At 40.0% G+C, this 25642-nt stretch overlaps 1 protein-coding gene across 1 annotated transcript; it reads left to right on the top strand.

Moving 5' to 3' along the window:
• The first annotated feature begins 2333 nt into the window (after positions 1–2333).
• Positions 2334–24993, top strand: CFAP221 (cilia and flagella associated protein 221). The gene is made up of 23 exons (XM_009572282.1): positions 2334–2472; positions 2892–2992; positions 4020–4106; positions 4213–4308; positions 4797–4897; positions 7297–7400; positions 9532–9691; positions 10212–10335; positions 10422–10533; positions 10760–10868; positions 11452–11539; positions 13271–13360; positions 14730–14825; positions 16302–16392; positions 17704–17831; positions 18259–18339; positions 19377–19484; positions 19628–19804; positions 21281–21439; positions 21862–21956; positions 22493–22582; positions 22774–22893; positions 24870–24993. Exons 1-23 carry the CDS (start codon positions 2334–2336, stop codon positions 24991–24993), a joined length of 2580 nt encoding a protein of 859 aa, XP_009570577.1.
• The last annotated feature ends 649 nt before the right edge of the window (positions 24994–25642 follow it).

The following is a 25642-nucleotide window of genomic DNA, read 5'->3' as shown; positions in this document are numbered from 1 at the left end:
GCTGGGGCGGGACGTCCGGCTCCCCTCCGGCCGGACTGCAGGTTGAGGAGGTTGTGGCACCGGCAGGGGACGTGTTGTGAAGCTATAAGCCCTTCTGCCCGCTAAGAAACTCTGCTAGCCTAAGTATATACAGAGTGGACCTCAAAAGCACGTTTTCCGTTGCTCCTAAAGCACGTCGATGCTTTTGCAAGTCTCAGCAGTATGTAATGGCATTAAACTGCATCCCTTTCTGGTGGTGAGGTGTGCTAGGAGCTCTGTGAGACACAGAGGGATTCGAAAGCACAAGTACTGACGGAAGAAGGGTGATACCCTGGCCTGAGAGGATTTTCGGTGAGTTTTGCCATTGCCTCCAAGGGAACCAGGATTTCACAGCCCCAGAATTCTCCTGTTGGTGGCTTTGCACAAAAAAAAAGTCATGTTAAGGATAGACACAGGTATCCTGGAAAACTTAGGAACATCAGTCTATCAGTCAGAGATTCCAGGACCTTGGCATGTAAAAGTTCGTCCTGTATTAGCCCTTTGAGGAATACTGCAGTGTGTTATTAAAGTTGGTGAGTGGTGATGGTAGCATCACTTTAAATTACTGATAAGATTGCGCTGGGAATCCTTCACTAATATAAGTCTGTCTGCAGCTTTTCAAAACTTGTATTCCTGATGGGGAATGCTGACCAAGAGAAGGAGGACAGCAATTGTATAAGTTAAAGTTGAACAACACGAGTGGAAAGAATGTAAGCTTATGTTTAGAATTTTTTTAGCATGTTTTTGTCCGAGTTTGGTTGATCTCGCTACCTCAGAAGAAATTTACTGCTGTGCACAATAATACAGCTCCTCTTACAGATTTTCTATTGCAAGTGGAAAATTTGTTCTTGGAGCCATGGAGTGGAAAATATTATTGAGGCCAGGGTACTGGTAGCACATTATTTTAAGCTTCTTGCTTATTTATTATTTAATACTGTACAAGGCCGTAAATCAAAACAGCACTTTATGAGCTTGAAGCACCTCTCAACTTCTGCCTGAAAGATCTAAAGCAGACTAGAAAACCAAACAAATACCAGAGATGAGACTATAAAATGTAGTGGGGGAGGTGGACCTCTTCAGTCCTCAAAAGTGCTGATGCAGGTATGTTGGGCATTGCTTTGATGCTCCCCTCTGACTTCCCTCAAACTTTTATTGATCAATGTTAATTTTAGGTTGGGGCCCTTTAAGGTCATTCAAGCCAGTATAAAAGTGTTAACAAAACAAATACAATACTGCTCCTGGTACTAACGGTTCAACTTTGGAATGTTGAATCTTAAAGTTCTGCCACAGTGTGGATCATACAACTGAACTCTGTTGTCCAAGCAGCTCATCAGCCTTTGTGCCCCAGCTCCAGGAGCAGGAAGGTGCCTCGTGACTGGAGCCTGGCAGGAGGAGTCTATATTGTCTAGCATTGGGTGAGTTCGATTGTGCATTGATATTAATGCGGCACCATCCTGAGCTGCACACCCACCTTCCCATTCACGAAGAACAAATACAAAATGAAGGGTTTTCAACCCTCTTCTTGAGGGTTGAAAAACCCAGCGTGGCTTTTGAACTCGGTACTTTTTCCAAAAGTATCTTGTCTTTTTCTCCATGCAGTTCTCCAGTTCATAGGAGAGCCAAGGGCTATGTCCTATATTTATGAAGATAATTTCTTGAGGATGGATTATGTCTGGTGTCCTTATTGTGTAATATTTGCACTTGTCATTAGAGAAGTTTATGTTCTGATAACTATGCTTAGTTAACACAGGATTTATAATAGCTGTGGCCTTCTGGATTTACAGTTATCTTTATTAAACAAATAACCCAGATGATGCTATCCAAACAAAAGATTCAAATGCCAATTTTCTTATCCCTCATATTAATATTTAAAAATTGAAAATAAATCTGCAAGTTAACAACCCAAACACTCAGGAGAGATTGGAAGAACATCTCTGCAGAAATCAGTTTGGATAATGGAATTATCAGAAGAACTTTCTCTACTTCTTTGCGCTGGGGGACGTGAAGGAAGAGATGTTTTACAGAGTCCTGAAAGGGAAATGTCCCCAGTAAGCCTTAGAACAGATGAACACACCCAAAGTGCTAGAGCTTGCAGTGGGAGCAAGGTTTCCTGGAATCACTCTGTCCTTGTACTTAGCACTCACACAGTAATCTAGTTCAGTAGAAAAAAAAGTAATTCCCTCTCCTAAATGTTTTTAGGCAGTTTTAGGCAACAGATGTTACCAATGCAAGGGAAGACATTTTCATCATGTTACTTCGATTTGAACCCACGTGCTGAGGAATTTTAGTACCATTGAGATTCCATTTCTCCTAACATGGACGTGGTTCAATCAGCCACCACAGAAATCACAATCGCTAAGAAATCCTTCAAGAAAATATCCAGTGTCCTTCTGGGCAGCCTAGTGGAGGAACCTAAAAAAACACATGCTGTCCCCAATCATCTGCTGGAATCAAGTAAGTTTCTGCTCTCTGACTGTTCCCCAGCCTTGGAGCAATCCTAGGAGGCACTTCTCTGTTTTTTTTTTCACAACTCACAGGCAAAACTCCCATCCTGTTGCTTAAATTGCATCTTCCTGTGAGCCCAAAATCATAGGAGAGGTAGTCAGGAAAGAAATAGTGGCTGTACTGATCCTGGCTGACCCTACAGTTTTGGGGTGGCTTGTTGATGCCAAGAGATAAACTGGCGAGATCATGGCTCTGCTGGAGTAGTAGAAGCTGCCTTAACTTTCCATTAACAGGAGGAATAATCTCTGTCTCATTTTTTTCTCTATAATACATTGGGTGCAACATAAATATACTTAATTTAAGTTACAGTCATCATGTGTGTTTCAGCTGGTCTCCTTTTCTCCCTGGTTTATTATCTATCTCTGCAGAGATTTATTCAGAACTTCAGAGGAGCAAGGTTATACAGGCTGAGCCTGCTGTGTTACACTATGGAGGGTATGAAGTTGGAAAACATCACCAACAGACGCTGGTAAGTGTCAGAGCAGCGGTCCTCTTGGGGCTCATAAAAGGATACCAGAAGCCGAGTAGACTACTTGTGGTCATGAGGCCTTTTGCTCTATGCAGTGCTCTAAAAAGCAGCACTTAAAATCAGCGGCCCTGCGGTAACAAAACAGACGAGTACCATGCTGTGTGCATCACTGTCCTTTACAGTCTCTGTTTTACCTTTCTGTTTCCCATGTCTGCAAGCAGTGTTAGTGATATGTGACTTGCATGTCTTGAATGAAGGATTCATGCTTTGACTCCATAAGAGATTGTTTTCAAAATGTACTGGGACCACCACTGTGTCTGCAAACAAGTTCACTGGTAGGAAAATTTTGAAAGCACTTCTGGCCTTCTGCCAAGAGCAATTTAATCTAAGGAAAAAAACTCAGTGCATAGGTTTGATTACCTTTCCTTGTGAATAGTTTGGGTATTTCCTTTTCTTCTTTCTGCTTTCCCTTTGTCTGCCTTCTTCATTCACGTGGTACGTGTTTTGAGGCAGAGGTTAAGTGATTATGGTGGACTAGGTTCTTCAGATGTAATGAAAGTAAACAAGATGCAGGAGGCTTTACAGGCTGCACTGTCACCACCCAAAGGTTTGTTGCTTTGTGATCCAAAACAAAACCATGGAATATTACATCATTTCTCTTGTTTCAGACGTCTGTAAAAGCGAAGTCAATAGGTTGTTTCATTTTTTGTTCCTGTTGCACAAAACAAAACAGAACCAGAATTTGATTCAACAGTAGTGTCTTCTTTAGCGAGACTAACTGTTATTCCTAGGTAAGGAATTGTGACTTGGTTCCAAAGAATAAAAATGCAGGATGCAAGGTTTACATAATTTTCTTTTAAATTCAGAGCATATTCAGAATTATTTCTGCTAAAGTAGAAATTATTATTTAATTGTTTAATACAGCTTCTTTGCTATGGGTAGTCTTACAAAAAGTACAGTTGGCATTCTCAATTGATCTCTTACATTGTAAAGTGTTTTGCAGTTTTGGTTTTCTTTTATTCTACAGAAGCTGATAAATATTTCTGGCGATGTAATAAATCTTCATATAATACCACCCCAGACAAAGTATTTTCAGATCAAGTACAACAAAACAGTAAGTGTCAGAAAGCCTTCACACTGCTCTTTGCATGCAGCACTGGTTTTGTGTCATATAAGCAGCTTTTACATGCATTCTATCTTTATTTTGGGTCATTTCCTAGCACCGGCTTGTCCCTGGCTTGTCATATGTGGTTACTGTTGATTTTTGTCCTGATGAGTGGCGGTATTACTATGACTGCATTCGAATTCACTGTCAGGTGAGGATTTATTATAAAATATATTTACAGTTGTAATGGAATGAAACAACTGTTAGGACATGAAGATAATGATAAAGTAAAAGTACAGTTAATCTCCTAGAGCCACATGGGTTTATTCCCAGTAAGTCTGGATTGGAGTATTTTATTTTAAGCATTTAAAGTGTTTTCTGTGTAAACATCCCAGAGCTGTGGGTAGAATGTCTTCCTTATTCTGTTATTCTTTACCAGTAGATCAGTCTTTGTGCCACACTGATGTAGCAGTGTGTCTTAGCTGAGCTGGCTTGGAGGAGCTCTAGATAGATGCTGAAAGCACGGAAAGACAGATGGATACTGAAAGCAGGTAGAATATCAGTATCCTGAGGTGCAACACAGTGATTATCTTGAAGATTTTTTTATGCCCACTTACTGGCCAACTACTACAGAAAATTTTTCTTTCCATAACATTTATTTATTGTAAGAAATAAATATTTATCCCCTTTTTTTTTCAGGGAGAAGATACATTAGTCGTTCCTGTGCATGCTTACCCTGCTGTGAATGTTGTAGAATTTCCATCATTTATAAATTTGTCTGATGTACCAGTTGGTCAGAGGTAAGTTAAGGACAGACATTTGTCCACATTTTCTGAGACATGAACAAAATCTGAAAAATCTCATTTTCCTCTATTTGTACAACTTAACATCTTGGAAGCTTTAAGGAAGTCAGCTACCATCTGGACTGCAAAATAATTCCGTATATGAACTGTTTCAGGCACACATTCACAGGGAAGTAAATGCTGCGCAAACTGAACATACACATAGACAGAACTGGGGTTTCAGCTAGTCTAAATTGGTGCTGACTCACTTCATTCATCATATGGTGAAGCAATATGGCTGCTGTTCATAATCTGTAGACTCCCCAAGTGCTATGTCTTTTTAGCATTACTAAGTCCTAAGTGAATGGATCTTCTTTCAAGATGAAGGGTTCTGGAAATGAAGGTATAAGCTGGTAATGGTAGGTGTAAGTGACAGCAAATAGCTAACCTCAGTCCAGAGATTGATCAGTCATTAGATTTGCTTCTTCTATTTAAAATATTTAAAGTGATCTTCTGATGTGGAGCTCTAAATGGCATAGACTTCGTCTTACTCTGTCTGTAGCATAGATGTAACACTGACTGTTCTCATGAAGTAATTGGTAATAACTGTTAATAGGAACTGGGCAGGGAAAAAGGAGAAGGGAGATCCTGTTGATTAGGGTCTAGTTCTGTAGTATATTGACTATATCAGTTGTAATTATGGTGATTTGTGTTAGTGTGAAGATTTGAGTGAATTCTACAAACTGAAGATCTTAGCAGCTAGATTGTGTCTTAGCCTGTGAGTTGGAAGTAACTCATGGATTTTACTGAAGCACAGAAATATGAATAGGCAAGGCACATACAAGGAAAATGCAAAATTCTGCAGTAAATATGAGCCTAGCATTGTAGAATGAACATTTGTGTCTTTTTGTTTATTTGTTTTTCTAATCCCTCTTAATCTGTTAAACTCGAGTGAATCCGTCAGAAGTGACGTTACAGCTTTCTCACAGGGCTCAACATAAATCCTGACATTCTAGGCATGACGTGATTCTGTTTATTTGCTCCATGTTTAAAACAAGTGCTGAAGTATACAGAATTTTCATACTCTCAGAACATAGAGAAGAGATTAGGCAGAGTACAAAATACAATTGTAAATAATGGGAAAATTTTTCAACACAACAGAGTTGCTCAGAGATGACCCTGAGGGAATTTGGAAGGGTTCCTGAAGAGAAAACTGATGGTTTCAAACCTTAATTTTTACCGGTATTTTTCATCATTAGGCTATTAAAAACTTTCCTAAAAATGAAAGCTCTCTGAGATACTTGGTACTGTACAGAACCCAAAGGACTATGGGCTGAATCCATAGCCCACTGAGGTCAATGGAAAAACTTTTTTTTACTTCCATAAGTGTAGGATAAGACCTATATTCTACCACCGAGCTCTCTCCTTAGGTGCAGAAGGTCCATAAGGCAACAGGCAGCATAATTGTCTTGTTTTTAAGGCACTTTGGTTACAAGCTGCACTACACCTTAAAACAAATTGCCTCCCAGTCTGCTGTTACATCTTCTTCATGAACAGGTCATATTAAGGCAGAGAAAAAAGGACTTTGCTATTATTGTTTATTTCCTTAGGCATTTCAAAATGTGCTTTCCAAAGGAACACTGTGTGTAACATGCATTCTCTGCTAATCAGCAGGACAGGATTTCAGTCAGACAGTTTACAAAAAACAGACATAAGTCTTGGTAAATTGGTCTTGATTTGTAGGATGATGGATGGTGTTACACCAGTGCTTTTGTGTTTCAATTTGATATGTGAAAATAGATGCATACAAAAGCAAGACAGCTTGAAAAGATGTGTGCTAATACCCCTCACACAACTAGCATGAGACATAAAGGGCTTTTATGAAAATCAGGCTACGGCGTCATTATTTCTACAGTGGTTAAATTCCAGTCATTCTGATGTGTTGGAGTTTTCAACTCTGTTGAAGACTGCACAGCCTTTTCTCATCGTCTTCCACAGGAGACCCATGGGAGAAGGCTGATTTCTGGTTCTGTACTTCTTGTTGCTCCAGTTTGGAGTGTTTGTACTTGCTAGACATTGCAGTTTGTAAGAATTTGAGGATACATAAATAACTTCCAAAAACTAAATTTTATAATTTTTTCTGTAATCAGATTCTATATAGGTAGGAGAAAGTAAGTCAAGACGTAAAATACCCAGCATTCAAATCAAGGTTTATCTCTCATTTCCTCACTGAGTGAAAGATCTGAAATATTTTGCTACTTTGGAACAATGTGGAATGACTCTTTCATGGGATAAGTAACCCATCGCTCCGAATACAGATAAATTCAGTGCATGTTGTGTATAATATAATATTCCAGCTTGTAACTGATGATCAACTGTACTCTCATTAATTTCTTTATTCCTTTCTGTCTTTTCAGTAAGGAGTATGTTATCCCGTTGCAGTGCAGCTGTCCAATAGATTTTGAATTCCACATTGATTTTATTCAGCCTCACAGAGCCTTCACTGTCCAGCCAACTTTTGGTAGATTGAACTTATTTAAAATTCTAAATGTTAAAATCCGTATTTATTAAGTGTAGTTACTTGTGACAGTGTATTTAGTGCTGTACAGAAAAAGCCTTTGCCTCTGAGTGTTTCCAGGTAAATGCAGGCTGCTAAATATTAGTCATATGCAGCCTCATGGCAAATAGCCCTCTGTGGCTGGTAGATTTCTTTTGTCAATGTCCAGCTACAGACCTCTGGCAAAATATGGGACACCCCAAACAGTCCATCCAGCCTTTGTCTTCTCTCTTTGCCGGTGTGGCCTTTGGAAAGGAGAAAGGCAGGAAGCCCAGCATTCACCTCTTTATCCCACCTTTCCGCAAGGACTGTCTGCTTCCTGCCCCATTAAAGGAACAGATATCTGTCTTTGTGGAATAGGTATGCATCATGTTACTTGATTGGGGGCACAGAGGAAATAAAAGGTGACCTCTGCTCTATCAAACATATCCCTGTACCTGTTTTTCCCTAGTGGTCTGGAAGAATTTGATAGAATTGTGTCGTTGCTTCAGGAGCTGTTACAGTGATGTGTTACAAAACACACCGCTGCAGGTGTTTCATGGGACGGCAGTGGATATTAGATTCAGTCTAGACCTCTGTGTACGGGTTCTACAAGAGGCAAGGACTTTTGGCTACAGTATGCTCAGCTATTTTCATGCCTAATGCTGGAGAGGGATCTGTCTTGAGGCAGACATAACTATTTGCAGGTCAGTTGCTATCATTGTTACATTTGTCAGGTGCCGGCAGAAGCATGTAAGTGCCCGGGTCTTCTGACAAAAATGTGTAAGTGAATGAGACCTGGCTGCATAATTCACTTAGGCAGTCTTATCAATTCCATGAAAATACATAAAGAGCTAAATAAATAAAAACCTTTATAAATCTGTCACTTAGTGCCATTTGTGACACTGGAATTTAAACTTTGATTACTTATGCACTTCAATAAAAGTTGTTGTTGTTCCTGTATGTACAATGATATGAATTTGCCCTGTCTTGTCAGATGGATTTTTATTCTTCAGAGGTAGTAGTTCGATTCTATCGAATGTTCGATTCTACCAAAACTATGCTGCTGCCTTGTTTTGGGTCATTCTTTCAGGGTAATTTCTTTCTTACTTTGTGCTTAAAGAAGTTTTGATATATTAAGGGAGGAAAGGAACAATATTACAATTGAGTAAAACTAGGGAGAAGTTGTAAAATTCATCAGAAAGTTCTTGAGTTTTTGCACGGTCATAGGCAAAGTGGCTGGAACTAATTCACGCTTTCTAAGTTGGCTTAGTTCTTGGAAGAAAGGGGAACAAAAATATCCCAGAAAAAACATCAACCCAGTAAAAGTTAAGTCAGAAACTTTGGTAGCTAGAAACCCGGAGGTGCAGAAGGCCGTCTGAAAAGCACTAAAAAGTTTCAGCTCCTACTCAAGCCATTGTGTTCTGAGATCAGTAATGATGAAATACTCTAAGAAATTACACGCACACACAAAAAAAACACAACAATGAAACTAACTGGTGTTTAAAACTACAGGATGCAGAAAACCAGGCAATGGTCACTTTACAGAGATGAGAAATTAGTATTTCTGATCAGCTGAATAAACTTCGTGTTGCAGAAATGCTGAGGAGCATCAGGGCCTGTATCCTGGGATTGCACTGAATGTTCAGGGAGATGAAGTGTGGTTAAAGGTTGAGAAAATAATGGAATAGGTAGTAAGGAAATAAGACCAAGTAGGGACAGGTAATGCATCAAATCCAGATGATTCCCCCAACTTGGAAGAGCACAGAGGAGTATGTTTATAATTCTTTGCTCATGAAAGGAGGAAATGCCAGAGACTTACGACTGGCGGATGCAAGTGAAGAATTTCTACATATAAACAGGCAATCATTTTCACAACAGTAGGAAATATTATAGTCTTACTGTCAAATCTCTCTGCTATTGCAAAATATCTTCCACTATCTGGCAATGGATAGTTCCTGAAAGACACTTTGAGACTTGAAATATTTTCCAGGCCTACTGCCATCCGTTCAAACATTAATATTGCTTAAAAAAAAAGTCATCCAGAATCAATTTCAGCATACTTAAGTGGGCTCACGTTAGATGGACTCTTACTGTTTTTCTCCTCTAATCACAGGAATCATTCCAGGCAATGGGAAAGTGGAAGTAACTGTGAAATATTCCCCACTTGAGTATGGAACAGCACAAATGACAATGCAGTTACAGATTTCACAGTTTCACTCAAAACCCTATATATGTGTATTCACAGGAACATCAACACCACATCTGGGTCTAATGTATGTGTGGCTGATTGATCTTTGAGTATTTTTGCCCAGTGCTAAAAAATACCCGTGTAACAGAATTTCATGCCATTTTGCTGTAATCATTTTAAGCATTTTTATCTATGGACACTTAAAATGCACTAATGTAATTTGACTGTTAATACATGTACCTGCTCTCTTACATCATTTGCTCAGAACACCCTTAATCTTTATGAAGTGAAACTGTACCAAAATAAAAATAACAAGAAGTTATATATCCTTAAAGAAGTGTTGAGCATCCTCAGCTTCTATTATGCCTGCTCTGTGTTATTATTGCTGAGGCCTTGCAAGATACAGGGTTTTTTGAGCAATGAGGTCTTTTGGGCTGTACTTAATTTTTTTGAACTCTGAAGATTAGAAAGTTTGGTTCCAGTTGTAATTTGGGAGAGAAATTTCCAGTCTCCTTGTATATCTAAAGGAGATGTGAATGCATGTACTAGACATATGCCATTTACACAGTACTTACAAGAGCAATATCTGTCCTTCCGACACCTAGAAAAGAACATTTTGACAAACAACGAAGTTGTCCAGGGAAAAAAGCTGCATCTGCAGGAAAATCCGTGGTGTGGAGAAGAGACCAATTCAGCCAACCACGATCGAAGCCTATTCAAAAAGAAAAGGTGTGAAGAGATAATAATCACAAGTACTTTTCTGAGCTGAAAATCTTTCTTGTTTCTATTTCTTCCTATTAATTTATATCTCATAGGAAATTGAATACCAGAACCTCAGATTCCCCACAGACTTGTCAAATCCACATGCTGTAGCTACTGTTTTGAATCAGGAACCAGGCAAATTGAGGATTAAGGACTTGAAAGAAGGTAATGTAGTTAAGCAGCATAAACTTGGTCTTAGCATTATTTGCAGGTTTCTGATGAGGAACTCACTTTCAGAATTGCTGAGGTGATGTGATTGTAGTTTCTGTAAGAAATCTCACCATAGCTTTATGTACTAATGAGTTCAGTTATCATAATAGGTGGATTTCCCAATTAAAAATTCAATCTAATCTAGTTTGAGGTGTGATATGGCTTTCTGATATTCCTGCAGCCCTTTGCCAAGGCAGCGAAGGGATAAAAACAAGACAGATGAAGGAAGCCATATTTCAACTAAAAGTCAAACAAAATATTCAGGAAGAGGAAGCAAATCATCTGAAGGGGTAAGTGTTAGTTAACCACATTAACAACACTGGGGTTTTCTTAACTAAGGCCTCTATGAATGATGTATGCAATATCCACTAATGCGTAATGCTGCCATTTCATGTCCTGATAGGTTTGTTTTACAGCTAAGTTACTGTTGTTTTACATTCATTTTTCTTCTGTTCCACCTAAGAGCAGTCTCAGTAGTAATCCATACTTGTACCCATTGAGGTCTTTGATTGTGTTATGGTTGCATTCAGAAAGAAACCTGCTGAAAACCTTGTTCACCTAACCTTGTTCTCATGCATCTCATCTTGTGCCCTTAGGGGAAAAGAAAGCTTTTGTCATGGTTGTCAATAAATCAAGGCTAAAATATATAATGGAGTGAATAGAGTTGCACATGTACATCAAATGGCGTAAAGCAAAACATACAGTCGTGTGTAAGCGCACCCTGATTTCATTTGCAATCCGCTGATCTGCTCTTATGCTGAATGTTATGGACCCCTAGACACCTTAGGAAGAGGAGAATAAGTCTGTTAGCCTTTAAATAAAGTAAACTGTGCATTAAGTAAAGCATTTTTCTTGCCTCCGCTGTAAATACAGGCAAGTTCATAAAGGCGAAGATCCAAACTCTGTGGAATTTAAAAAACAGATTATTGAAAACCGACAGAGGGAAGAAGAGCAATACAAGGTTAGTCTTTGCTGTTTTTTCTATAAATTTAAAATCAAACTTATACTTTCAGATTATGCAGTGCACTAGTGAATCGTATCAAGCTCTCTACGTCTTCAGTTTTTCTTCATGCAAACCTGTAGTAGCTGTGCTTCTTACTGCAGTTATATCTTTATTATGCCCTTGTATCACTGTTTCTGAGATGGTTTTATCTTGGAGGTAGACAGAGAGAAGGATAAGTTATTAATGGAAATGGAACTAGATATTTGCCCAACCTAGCAGATTTGCACCCAGCCACCCCAGCCACATTGTAGTGCAACATTGCAGAGTAACCCTGTCAGCACTGTGGCTGCATCCAACCTTCTGTTTATATTGTGCCTCTCTGAAGAGCTGATGTCCTGAATGGCTCACAGTCAAAGAGCTAAACCCAGTCAGTACTCTCACGCAGAGCCATGGGGAGATAATTCATCAGGTTGTTCTTCTACACCTTCACCCTCCCGCTCTTTGGTTTCTTCCAGTCACCCCAGACTGTGGGTCATCTTCCATGGAGGTGGCAGCAGCAATACTTTGTGGCAAGAAATATTTTTCCCCGTGTGGCACAGCCCTCAGGGACAGGTGGGGCTTGTCCCTCTTATCTTGCCTCCTGGATATCCAAGTAGCTTCTGACATCCCACTGACTTCCAAGGAGCTGTTTATGGGAGTAAAATTATTTATAGATAGGGTAAAGGCTTAATTTATACACTGAATTAGGCACTGTGAATTAATTCAAACATTATATTTAATATAACAAAGTAGGAAGTGAGTAAAAAGAGGATCTAAATTGTGAGATTGTTGTATCACTGAATTAGATGTATGTTAACTTTGTTTAGAAACATTTATTTATTTATCTGTTGGCCATAGGGGCTGTGGAGATCTCTGGCTGGTTTCACAGTTGCCCCCATGACTTTCTGACAGAGGCATATTTTTGCTTATGCTGTCAGTTTGTTCACCTTGAGTGTCATTAGGCCTCACAGAGTATTTATTATCCCTCCATCATTTGCTCAAGTGGCCACTATGTTATACAGCCTGGGAGTGGCTGTCCTTGATACCTTTAACTGGTCTGTCTTCCATTGTACTAACTAAAACCTCAGTCCATGAAAATAATGGGAATTTCACTCTGCAAAATAACCCCAAGGTCTTTTTTAAAGACATAATAGCATCCTGGAAATGAAACAATAAGTAAGTAGGACTAGGATGGAAGAGGCACAATGAAAAGAAGCACTGGTATTCATCCAGCATGCCTGAATACTTTGAGAGGGTGTCAAAGAGGTGAAGTGATATCAGTAGTAAACTGTTTCACACATGAACAGATTAAAGAGCTGGCACCATTGGAAATCATGACAGAGATGTTCACAGAACATGGGAAAGCTGTAGGAAATTTCTGTAGCGCTGTCATCTGGGAAGATCTGTTCGGGTGCTAACTTACGTTGTTGGTTCTGTAACCCCTCTCTGGCTGATTCTGGCTATGCAAAGCGAACAGTGTTTCATTAGGGCAGGAATCCAATTGAAACTCAGATGCAAAAAGACATTATTTTACTTTGTTTGACTTGCTCAAGGGTTGCAATAATCACTCCCTAGAAGGGAATGAAGTCTGTGTTTTTTCAAGCACCTCCAGAATGTTACATTGTAATTGAGTTACACTAATTGTAAGGGAGAAAAGAATTTACTGGATGCTTTGTACTAATGTGATTGTTCTTCCTGGTGACAAATTAGATCCAAAGAGGAGATCCAATCATAGAACAGGAGTTTCAAAGGAACAAAGTAGAAGTTTCTCTCAGACGTGTTATCCGGCCTGTTGACCAGGTTTGTTTATATCTTATTATCACCTGCTATATGTTGTTATCACCTAGTAAGCTAACAAAGATATATTTGGCACTAAATACTTTTCCTCCTAATATTCCCACTTCTGTGTCAGTGTCTTATTTCCCATTTTACTTTTAGTACAGTAGGGCAAGCACTGTGCTACATGCACAACTCATCTGTTGATTTAATATGACAGACAAGTGGAAATCTGCCGGCCTAACCTGAGATTCACATTGCTTGTTTGTGAAGATTCTCTCAGGAGTAGCTTTGTCATGCCTGAACATAAGGTTAAGCATATCACAAGATTTGCAACCTTTACCTGCAGGTCAGTTTGACAGGAACCTTTTTGGTACTTAGATTTTTTTGTCCTTCTCTGTGGTGTGAGGTACTTCCTAAGATACGTTTCCTAGGATTATTGGGAGCTTTGTTTGATAGATACCCTGCTACTGAAGGAACTTTGAATGTTAGCAACACAAAGGATCCTTGCTGCCTTCTTCTTGAGGAACATAATAGCTGTGGGACTTGGTCTTTTACTATACTCTTACGCCTGTTGCAAAGTGCTGAAAATTGTTTGGTGAGGCGTGGCATGGGATTGTGTGGAGTTGGTGTTCTGAGGATCTTCCTAATCTACATGTCGGTTGAGCGGCTGCCCTCCTGTTGAGAGGTACTGTACTCTGGGGCCGCTGGAGTCTCTTCTAGTGCCACATTCTTCTGTCACATCAATTTAAAACTGGAGAGGAGATTAATGCATCGAGAAAGAGATTTACATGTGTTCAAAGAGCATTCCGACAATTTAAGGCATTAAATATAGAGACATCACCTTTGTCTCAAGAGCCAGAGATCACTAGATGTGGGGAGGTTATTCTGGGGAATTATCACCCTAAATTTACCCTGGTCTTTCACTTTTCTGCGGGTATGTTCTATCAGCCATTATTGGAGACAGGATACTGGTTTTGCTGGGTTTGAGTCCTTACAGCTATTCCAACTTCATGTCTGTGTAAGATGAAGTGTGTACTCAGTAGAGACCTAGTCCATTCTCTACAATGTCTACTACCATGTATAACACTTAAGTCATAGTAATGTGGTTGTCATTTATGTGTGGATGCAGACCATGCTACGTTAGCTGTGCATTCGCCATACTGCATCTGTAAATATTTGGTGATTATCTCCCATTAAGCTCTGCAGTGAAGGCTTCTGGTTAAATGCCAATGCTGCGAACGTTTTCACTTGACTTAATTTCCGTGTTTGGAAATAACGTATGGATTCAGGCCAAGGAATGGCTTGGGCTGGAGGAAATTCCTCCCTTGTCTAGTTGTAAAAGGGGTATCCTTTTCCTTTTCTTTTTCTTTTTTTCAAAAATACCATGCAGCATCCAAGTGTCCATCCCACATTTGACTTGCTCCGTAATGACCCTTGGGACAACAGAAACAGGATGTTGAGGAAATTCCAACAAGCAGCATATAAGGTAATGGGAACAATCAGAATGCAGTGTGATGGCATGACACCTTAGAAATACCACAAAAGAACATGCAAACTAGCACGTAAGGAGTCTTCACAGCTAGCCAGGGATTTGATAGTTTGATAAATAGATCCCTACTTCACCAGGAAGTAAGGATCTGGAGTAAGTTTTGTATTCAGCTGGTGCTTCTGCTGCTGCTTGGTATTGCAATCAATACTAAACAAATGCAGATGAATTTAGATTTTTTTAAAAAAATACTTTTGTACAAAAAAGAGAAGATTTCAAAATGCATATAGAATACTGTGCCCAGTTTTGGGCCCCTAGTACAAGGAGGACATCGATAAGCTGGAATGAGTTCATTGTAGGGCCACCAAGATGATCGGGGCCTGGAGCAGTTACTCTGTGAGGAGACTCTGTGAGGAGACACTTACTCAGCCTGGAGGGGGAAAGGGGGGGGAGAGAGCAGCACCTTCCAACACTTCTGAGGAGGTTATTGATGATGGAGCCAGATCTTTGCAATGGTGCATGGTGGGAACATGGGAAACAATGGGCATAAATTCAAATAAGGGAGGTATAGACTGTGTATAAGAAAAGCCTTTTTCACCATGAGGACAGTCAATCATTGGAGCAGGTTTCCCAGAGAGGTTGTACAGTGTACATCCTTGGATGTTTTCAAGACCAGACTGGATAAAGCCCTGAGCAACCTGGTCTGATCTCATCGCTGACCTTGCTTGGAGAAGGAGGTTGGACTAGGACCTCCTAAGATCCCTTCCAACCTGGAAGCTAAAGACTAAATCAATAAAATCACTTACCTCATTGGGTTTAAAGATTATCTTGCATCTCAACTGCTCATTTCCCAGTAAATCTAAATGCAGCAAGCAATATGGAAATTTCCTGTTCTCGAAGTATCCAGTTTAGATATTGTTCTGCAACCTATTCACAATATTAGGCTCGATACAGAGGTCCTGAAATGACACGCTCTTTCCTGTATTGCACAAATAAGGAGGTGGCTAAATGGCCCCTTCTGGTATGAAAACCTAGGACTCTTCATTGTTACCCTGTGATACATGGCACTAGGTGAATTGCACAGTATAGGTTACTATTTATTCTCCTCATTCACAGAGCCACAGGTATTCATATGGCCCTGATCAACTGAGTGTTTACCCATCGTTAAATCTGTATATGCCAATAAACACAGCTGAAAGATTAGGACCTAGCCAAAAAAAGTCTAATTAACCTGTAAGACTAAATGAAGGTTTGAACTGGTTTTGTTGTGTAACGTCAGTGTAGGGTTGAGATCCATCCTACATCTCTCCTTCCTCATTTTCTCCCTCCTGAACAGAAAACTATAGTAAAAATTCTGAAATAGAAATGTCTGAGTGAGCTCTGTAGAATAAATACAGTTGTAATGTACATATATTTCTATGGCTGTAAGTCTTAGAGTGCTTGGCTTAATATTAAACTTTAAAATCATTCTCTCAGATTGTGATTCAGATTCGGCTAAATCATTTACTGCTTCTGTTCCGTGGGCTAACCAGAGAAGCCAGAGGTTTGGAGGAAGGCTCTGTGTCTGGTAAGGAGTGGAAGAACAAGTTGATATTTTGGCCATGAATTATGATAATTCAGGTTGTACTGCAATGTGTCAGGTGCGTTACATATATTCTGACATGTAAACATAAAGACAGAGTCCCTACAAAGGAGTCTTCAATCAAAAAAGAGAAGTATAACAAGGTAGAAATGGCTGTAGTCAAAATATGTCTATTTTTCATGCACATTATTTACCAGATTTAAAAAATGTGATTAACTCTTCTTAGGAGCCTTGCAGCTTATCTACTTGATAATGGGGCAGAAGTTGTGAATGCTGCATTACTGGAAGTGTTCAAGGTCAGGCTGGGTGGGGCTTTGAGCAACCTGATCTAGTGATAGATGTCCCTACCCCTGGCAGGAGGGTTGGACTAGATAATCTTTAAAGATCCCTTCCAACCCAAACCATTCTATGATTCTACTTATAGGCCTGAGGAACAAGGAAAGGGCAGATGGGACTATATGAGAAACACAGGTAGGTAAACAGATCAGGTGGAGCCCAAGATGTTTGAGACATAGGAGAAGAGGAGCTTATTGCATGGGGGATGGAAGAGGGAAAGACACCTGAATGTGATGAAGGCAAGATATCTGAACTCAGTAAAACGAGATGGTAGGAACCATGAGATACATGGCTAGGTGTCCAGTATTGGGTTAAGTTTTCCTCCTTATCATTTTCTCACACAAGTGCTTTCAAGCAGCCACTTTTCTTTACAGTGAAATGAAAGTGCTGGCCTGGAAAGTCACTTGTTCTTTAACAGTCATAGACAGAAACTGGCCTTGGATGGGAGTCACAGTTGGGTATACTGGGGACAAAAGAGAATTTGTGTCTCATTTCCCACTCCCTCACACACACGCAGTTTGACAACTACTGAAACACCTTTCCATATCAGGCCTTTTCTTGCTTCTGCAAGTAGGCACTTTTAATTCCCATTATGCAGGAGTTGCAGGGATGCTTCAGGTAGAAGGTATAATGGCAGTTAGTGTAAGAGAGGCCTTCTGACTTGTCTCTGCCTTGCTGAGCAGAATGAGAGAGAGGACCATGCTGGAATGAGGGGGCTGTAAAGTCCTCTTAGAAAAGGGCAAATTAGATCTGTCTCCTAGTCAAGGTATTGTGCCTGCTGTCTTGTAGATGTGGCATTTAAAGCCTTTAGGAAATACTACTTTAATTTTTATATTAAAATGACTAGACACATCTTGTCTTAGGAAGATGTTAAATATATTTTGTGGCTTGATTCTATTTTTGAAACAGTGTATTAAGATATGTTACAAAATCTTAATATTTGCTTTCCATTCATGACAGAAGGCAGGAGTTTCAGCAAACCAGAGAAAAGTGAAGAATGTAAGGGCATTTCTTCCAGAATATCTGAAGATCGTATATTGCCTTTTGAATTCCCTTTTTACAGTTCCCATGAATTGCACCATGATTTGGTAGGTATAGTAACTAAAATGGTGACTCAAGATTTTGCTGAAGACATTGGCCCCAGGCCCGGTACTGCCTTTATTAAAATTTCACGTGACTGGTGTTTTGGGGTTCCCACAAATTAATTCAGGACTTCAGATTTACTAAGGGTGCTGCTGAAAACAATAAAAAAATCTTTGCATTCTCTTAACGGCATTCTAAAATTCCGAGTAATACATTAATGATCAGAGTTAGTTAACATCCTTGATTTTGCAGAAGAAAAGAAATTAAAAATAACTGAAATGCCAAAGTCCAAGAAAGGACAGGAGAAATATCAAACAAAATGTTTGCATAATTATTTCCATATGTTTTCAAGTAGCTGTGCTGATGGATTGTTGCCAATGCAAAACAAAATGCCCACCATATTACTGGATTTTAAATGTTGTATTCTTTCAGGCACCTGATGCTCTTGGCCTAGTTCCTATTGAATCTGTAGATGTGAAAGTCAGACACATTCTTCCTTTTTATGACTTGAAGGTGAGTCAGTGCAGCTCCCTCAGCTGTATCATGTTTCTGTCTTTCACCAGTCAGGTTAGATATGTTTTCTGCCTGATTCAGTGACTCCAGTGTGCAGCCCAGTTGAAATGTTACCTTAATATGGCTGTGTGATTAGCATGCTTTTATTAAAAACAAATCTCACCTGTTTCCATAAGGAACAAGCTTATAGTCAGCAATAGTCCCCTCTCTCCAGACAGAGTCTGAAATCACCTCAGCTGAAATTATTATACCTCAAACAACAAAATCTTTCTGTGAATGAGGATACTGCAAGCCCTGCACACCACACAGTTTTTCCTTTGATTTTAGAGTTTTATAAAAGTGACATTAGAAAAGTGTCCTTCCTTTTAGAAAGTAATGGAAGTCTTCTGTTTATTTGGCATCCAGTTCTGCATGCTTAGTTTCTTCATTCCTGCACAGGAAATGCAAACATCTCATTCTTGAAATATACAATGTTTTTTCAACTTTATGAGTACAGAAACATTTTTTTCTCCTGACTTCTAAACCCTTTTCTTTCCAATTTTTGAATAGCAAAAGATCAAATTCTGCACCCCATCGAAGTAAAAATATTTCTTTGGGTTCAAATCAATGCAGATTTTGGCTCAATGTCCACTTGCTTTTTTTTCAGGTGGTGTAACAAGTCTAGAAGCTTTCTTGTAGTGTCTTTTCCCCTTACTACACATTGGTTCATCTATCAGTGTTACATATATTACTTAACACAGCTTTTCTCCACCCCATTAAGTTCAGTATATTTGATCAAGAAACTGTTAAATCCATGATCTTTCATAGAAAAGCAACAATGGAAATATTCCTTTACACACTCATTCAGCTTGTCCTGGTGAAGTGTGGCTTCTCAAAGTTTTGGTCATATACCATGTTCTAGAATAGTGATCCGAGTATCTTTTACCACAGAGATATGATGTGTCCGTGATAAAGCTAGAATGTTCCATTCCATTTATGAGTTAATCAAAAATTATTATTGTCATCTGCTGCAGCACACCTTTTTTCTTTGTACTTAGGTTCCTCAGCATTTCAGTATTATGAAGTATCAGCCATTTTGTACACACCATGCAGCCACAAGCTACAAACCTCGAAAACTTTCCCGACCACTGAGGCAGGGAGCCCAGGTAACAAGTTATCGCAAATACAAACTTTGCTGAAGTCAATCCCAACTCTACATTTCTACAATTATTTGATTAATTTTGTCTCAACATTTTATACCAAATGGCTTACTACACTCTGAAAACCTTTGATGTCTGTGTTTTTTAAGGATGAGTTGGTTCAAGTAGTTGCTTCTCCTGAGGGGCAGCTTAACCTGGTCTCCCAGAGAATGGATTTTCACAAACCATCCCCAGAAGAAGTAGCAGAAAGGGATATCAGCCTCTTAAAACTGGTTCCTCCCCAAGGTTTAGTCTACCCTGCAGAGAGCAACCCACTTCGCATTTTTGTAAGTAGAAGCTGACTTCCACAAAGAACCTAAGAAAGGAGGGGGAAAGGTATTTGTTTCTTCAGAAGCCTGATGTGGAATTGGTGGGCAATTCTCTTACTCAGATTGGTATATAAAACTATCCAGAGTGAGAGTAATCCTTCAAGGTGCAAGCCCTGGTAGGTAGGACTCACAGAGCTTATCCCACTGAGAGAGGCACCATTTCATTTTAAGGTGAAATTTGACCAGTTGAGGGGAAGGATGGTAAAGCAAAGTTGCCAGCGATGGCAGAGAACTGGAGACCCTTCCAGTCTCACACTCCAAAAATGGTCACTGATTCCAGGATTCCCTGGAACACCATGGGGCCCCTCCCTTCTTCTCCATTTGTTTCCCCATTTGGATGTTAGAAGAAAAGCTATGATCTTGGCATCTCAGTCCTATAACCTCATGCTCTTGCTCAGGTAGGTAGGACAGGTGCAATCTCTTCCTTCTGTTCAGCTAGGGGACTGCAGTTCTGTCTGATCCTTAGGTAAACTGAGAAAAGTAAGTCAAACTCTTTGCTCACATTGTGTCCTGCTGCCTTAGAGTTTCCAATAGTTCTCATAGCATCCCAAAACTACATTTCCAAATTATTAGGCACAGAGATTCAAAAAGTCACAACCATGTGTGTGGAAGGATTTTCTGTTGCTTAATTATTATGTAGATTGTGCTACTTGGCACCAACTACAGAAGGTATTTCTCACACAGTGCAGCACAGCCTGGAGGTCTCCGAGGTGTCTCTGAGCAGGCAGAGACAGCTGTATAGCTCAGTGAAGTGCTGTGCATGGGTACAGGCACCATCTCCAAGCCAGCATGGCACTGTGCCTGACTTGGGTGGCTCTGTCTTTCAGCATTACTTAGCTGCAATGGCCCAGAGCCCAGTGTGCTAGTCTGGTGGTCTTGGCATAACATATATGGTATAGATTTGTCCTCACTGCATGTGGCCAGGACTCCAGTGGACTTGCTGATGAGATCCTCTGTGTATCTCTTTCATCCCTCTGTCATGTCAACGTAAGAGCCAGGCACAGCCTGATCCCACACTACCCAGCATTAGACTTTATTGAGAAACAGATGCTAGTGCAGTGAAATAGATGGCAAAATGCTCACTAGCTTCCACCACAGTGAGGCCAGTTGCCATTCTTGGATTCTGAACTGTTCAGAGAATCAGCAATGGATTTTGGAGTAATCAGGCAATAGTTTTTTCTTCCAAATTTGGAAACAACACCTAAATTGCTGTATTCTAGACAGCAGAGAGCATGGATAAACCAGGCAGATTATGGGTCTGTGACGAGGGGAAGACACAGGAAATGAAGGGTCACACCAAACAGAACAGTCACAATGAGACAAAGGCATGAATCTGGGAACACTACATTAATTGTAAGAACTGAATTTTCATCAGTTTAGTTCTTTATGGTGCTCAGAATGATTTTTTTAAAATAATCTCTTCTTTGTTTTTAGAACCCCACTCCAGGATTAGTTCCAGTTTTACCTCCTTTGGCCTATTCTGAAACAGATATTGAATATCATCTGTGTCCTCATCCAAAATATACCTTTACCAAGGAATGCCCCAAAGGATCCAGTATTCCAGTCACACAAAAGAAATTTCTGCATCACAAGGTATGGCTTTTTGGGTTTATTGTATGAGTACCTGGCTTGAGTATGTTCTTGCTGAGAATTTGCTCCAAGAAATCAAAAGGGAAGATGAAGAGTCATCCTAGATAGAAGACATAAATGTCTTATGTTCAAACATAAATTATGCGTGCACCTGAAGAGTCAGTACATGGGTAGAATAACTTGCTCTTGTTAGGCTTTATCTGTGTCTCTTATTTATCCCTGAGTATTTTTCTGCTCTTTCCTTCTTTTCACTGTCTATTGTATTTTCATGACCCTGCAGTGGAGGAAGCATCTTTTAAATGTGGAGAACTGCAGCTCCCTGGATTCAGTTCTCAGCCAGCAAGTCAGATGTTCTGTCCTGCAAGCCTCTGTCCCCACTGCGTTATGTGTTAGAGGTCTGATTGCTGTAGCACTTGTCATTTCAGGAAGTGATTTTTGGAGTAATGGAATGGAGAAGATTCTTGCCAGTGGTGTATTCCACTTTTTCTAACACTCCCACATTGACAAATACAACACCTAGGTAAGAAAGAATTTGAATATACAGTGCCTCTACCCTGCACCAGTTTCTGCTGTCTGTAACTACAGTAACTAGTCCCACAGATAAAAGTGGGCCTATGGGTGGAATTAATTGCTGCTCAGAAATCCAAAACCAATGGGGAGAACCCCTACTGACCTCCTTGAAGGGTGGGTTAAGAACAATATTATTAGAAGAAATACCTAGCCTCGGAAGGAGAGTTCCAGTCTGGACTTTCAATAACATCTCTCCTGAATGCTTTTTGGTTCAGTGCCAGAAGACCCCGGGAGTACAAACTCTGTCCGTCCTGCAGAAGTATGAACGGTAAAAACTTTAACTGGCACCTGCACCCAGTGATAGCCAACATCTCTCAGGCTCACGTTCCCTCATATCACAGCAGTTTCTGGTGTACTCAGATTTTCCAGGAAAATTTAAAAGTACATGATCTTCATTGTAACTACAACTACTGTGAAGCTTCTAAATATAAGCATTGAGTGCAGTTACTGTCTGTCCATCTTAAACTAATACCATTTCCATCACAGGGATCCTTACAGTTTAGATATGCTTCCAAGAGATGTACCACCAATGCTGTATGACTTACCTGAGAGAGACAAGGAGAACATAATTGACCAGTAAGTTCCTCCTCTATTTTGTATTCAGTGTGATTGATTATGTCTTAACCACTTGTATGGAAGCGTCCTGAGATCCTCAAAGGCAAAACCACAAAGTCCCTCTTGCATAAAACATACCCTTTTTTTTGTTGGCTAAAAAAATACTTTTAAAAGGATAAACCCCTATTGTTCCTCATCTTACTAATTTTTAGTGAGACAGATGAAACTGAGTTCAAAATGATTCTTACTCCAGAGATGGTGAGAGCTGAATTTCCACAAATTGGGCAGGCACTCTCAGAAGAAGGCAAAGAGAAATCAGCAAAAGAGGAAAGGTAGGTATAGTTTGAAATTAGGGGAGAGGAATGGGAAGGAATCTGAAGACAAGCGTCCCTTTCAGAATTATGTAGAAAGTCATATTGAGATGCTCTAGGGGCTCCATCACAAGTGGGGTGCAGATCTGGTACTTAGAGCAAATTTGCTCTCAAATGCGGTCTCTGGATTGGACTTCAGAAAGCAGCTGTGAATGTGACACACTGGCCTGGATGTCTCTGACTTCAGTTTTATCAATATGATCTAACCCACGAGACAGTTTTCTTGCCTTCGCAGAGATATTCAATGTTCTTGGACCAATGGCGTTTCCTTTTCAGTGACCCTTTTGGTTAGGTATTTATTAATGCTGGCCCAGGAATGAGCCCTTAGAATTTCCCCCTGGCATGGTGCTTTTTTCTTAGACTTTTCCTAGGAGAGGGTCACATTTGCTCTGCTGTCTGAGTTTCACACTTCACCAACACACGTTTTAGACATACAGCACAGCATGTAAAGTAACTTGCATTCATAAACACAGAATTACCTGCTCCCTAAAGTGTTGTAAACTGGCCACTGTAAGGGCCAAATGCTGCCTTTTACCTCCAGTGTTGTCAGGCCAATGTCATGAGTTTGCAGCTCAGCAGAGAAATCTTGAGGGGGAACCTGAGGACAAGGAAAGCTCTGAGGGACAAATGGGTCTTTGATGGGGTTGATGATTACCACCATGGTTTCAGAGCAGCATTTCAGAACTGCCCAGCAGTTCTGTGGGGCTGGAAGCAGAAGGGAATGCACTGTGTGAAACCTGGGGGTATGTGATGTTGCAGGAACGATGCAAGGAAGTGTATGAGCTGGTAAGTGGGACACTGGAGGCAGCAGGCTTGAGCAGCAGGCAGTATGGATAGGATAAGTGATTGCAGAGCAACACAGGAGAAAGTGCTGAGTTCTAACCCTGTGTTTTCACAGATACCTTGTGTGAATTGGAGCAAGTGAATTAATCTTTCTGTCCGACAGTTGCCTCCTCTTAAAAGTGGTCATGATGTGGCTTAGCTGTCAGGATGTGCATAATAGCCTGAAACTTTCAAAGCCATCAAGAGATTTGAATGTCTCATTTTCTTTAATTTCAGAGGGAAATTATTTGATTGACATTCAAATCCTGTGCAACTGTCAACCATTAAACTTTAAAACAGTGCTGTGTATTATGAGCTCTCTGACAAAACATTGCTGTATTGTGATTACTACAGCATTGATTGAAAATAATTTGCTGTAAAAATGCAGGTGTGCCTGACTCAGTGCCCCTTTTTGCATTTTATGACACTCTGCTTGTCAGAACATGGGGATTTGGGATAGCTCGTGTAACTAAAGAGTGACCTTTTTCTCCACAGTGATACAGTGTTGGATGGTGCTTTTCCTGGGTAAGTAATTTCATAACCATAAGGTTCTTTCTTTTTGAAGTTTTAGATGTTTTCTTTAAAAATGAAAATACTTTTCTGTATTAAATACCTCTGGGTATTGATATTTACTTGTTGAAAGCTTCCCTATTTGTTTGGCTTTGTAAAGAGAGAAACAAAAATTTGTTACCAAACAATGCAGTCCCAATCCTTTCTTTTGTCACTGGAAGTTTCTTCGTTGTTATCAGTGGGTGATGTTTCACTAGATGACAGAGCACACGTTGCTCCTTTACAGCAGTTTCATCATTTTATCCTTAAAGCAAATCTTTGTTCTTGTTCTGGCCATTACAGTATATGCTCCTTCACAGATAAAATGTAAAACTGTCTAGGATGTGTTTACCTATCAGATGGTTAGCTTTCCTAACTGGCCAAGCCAAGAGTGAGTGTTCTTTTCACAGTTTCACTCCTTTTCCAGTTCTGCATAAGTAATGGAATACCCTCTGTGTTCATTATAAAAAAGAGAGAAATTATGTGTGAGCGTCTCTTCCTTTGTCAGCATTCCTAAGTAGATCCCCTGGCTATTATAAATAAACTTCTTTTTAAACTTCTTGCAGAGACCCGCACAACCATCCAGATGGACATTTTCAACCCCAAAACAATGAGCTCAGAGAGAAGGTTCAAAAACATGTGGAGAAAATGAAGCTGAAAGCACTTAATAAAACCCTTATTCTGGGATAAGAGTAGTTTTACGAAGTCCATGGTTTGGCTCTGCTTATGCTGTTAATGCATGAGGCCTCCTATGTCCCAGCAACATGTACTTATGTTCAGTGAGGTCAGCAACTTCTTATGCAAAGAGAAGAGAACCACCAGTAATGCCACCTCTGTCAAGGACTCTCACTGTGACCATTACCCCGAACACAGTTAATTATTCCAATGAGAATTCTCAGCCATGTACCTGCTCATTTTGTCCTGGTATGAAGGACCAGAAAACCACGGTACCACCATGTAAATAGTTTGGTAATTAATTTACAGCCCACTGCTTTCAAATAAAGTGTGAAAAGTCCTCATGACCAAATTCTTCTGATTTTGTTTTTTTAGTTATGACCTGTCCTTGAATTTTTGCAGGTAAGTCACTAAGTCTCAGGCTTGACTGTAAATCATACACTTGAGATTTTTAATGAAAGGGAAGACTTGAACACAGTTACTGTCCACAAAGATAATGTCCAAGAAGATTTCATTAGCTGTTCAGGGGTTTAATTCAATGCATAGCTCTCTTGGCAAAAGGGTGCATGGATCGGGGCGATGAACTCCAGAGCCTTGTGAGAGACCTGTAGTGCTCGGGGTGTATTCCCTAGGAAGGGAGATTTCTCAGCATATCACCTTTCAG

Source organism: Fulmarus glacialis, unplaced genomic scaffold, assembly GCF_000690835.1.
Source record: "Fulmarus glacialis isolate BGI_N327 unplaced genomic scaffold, ASM69083v1 scaffold41862, whole genome shotgun sequence".
Classification (NCBI taxonomy): Eukaryota; Metazoa; Chordata; class Aves; order Procellariiformes; family Procellariidae; genus Fulmarus; species Fulmarus glacialis.
This window is presented reverse-complemented; position numbering and strand designations above follow the sequence as displayed.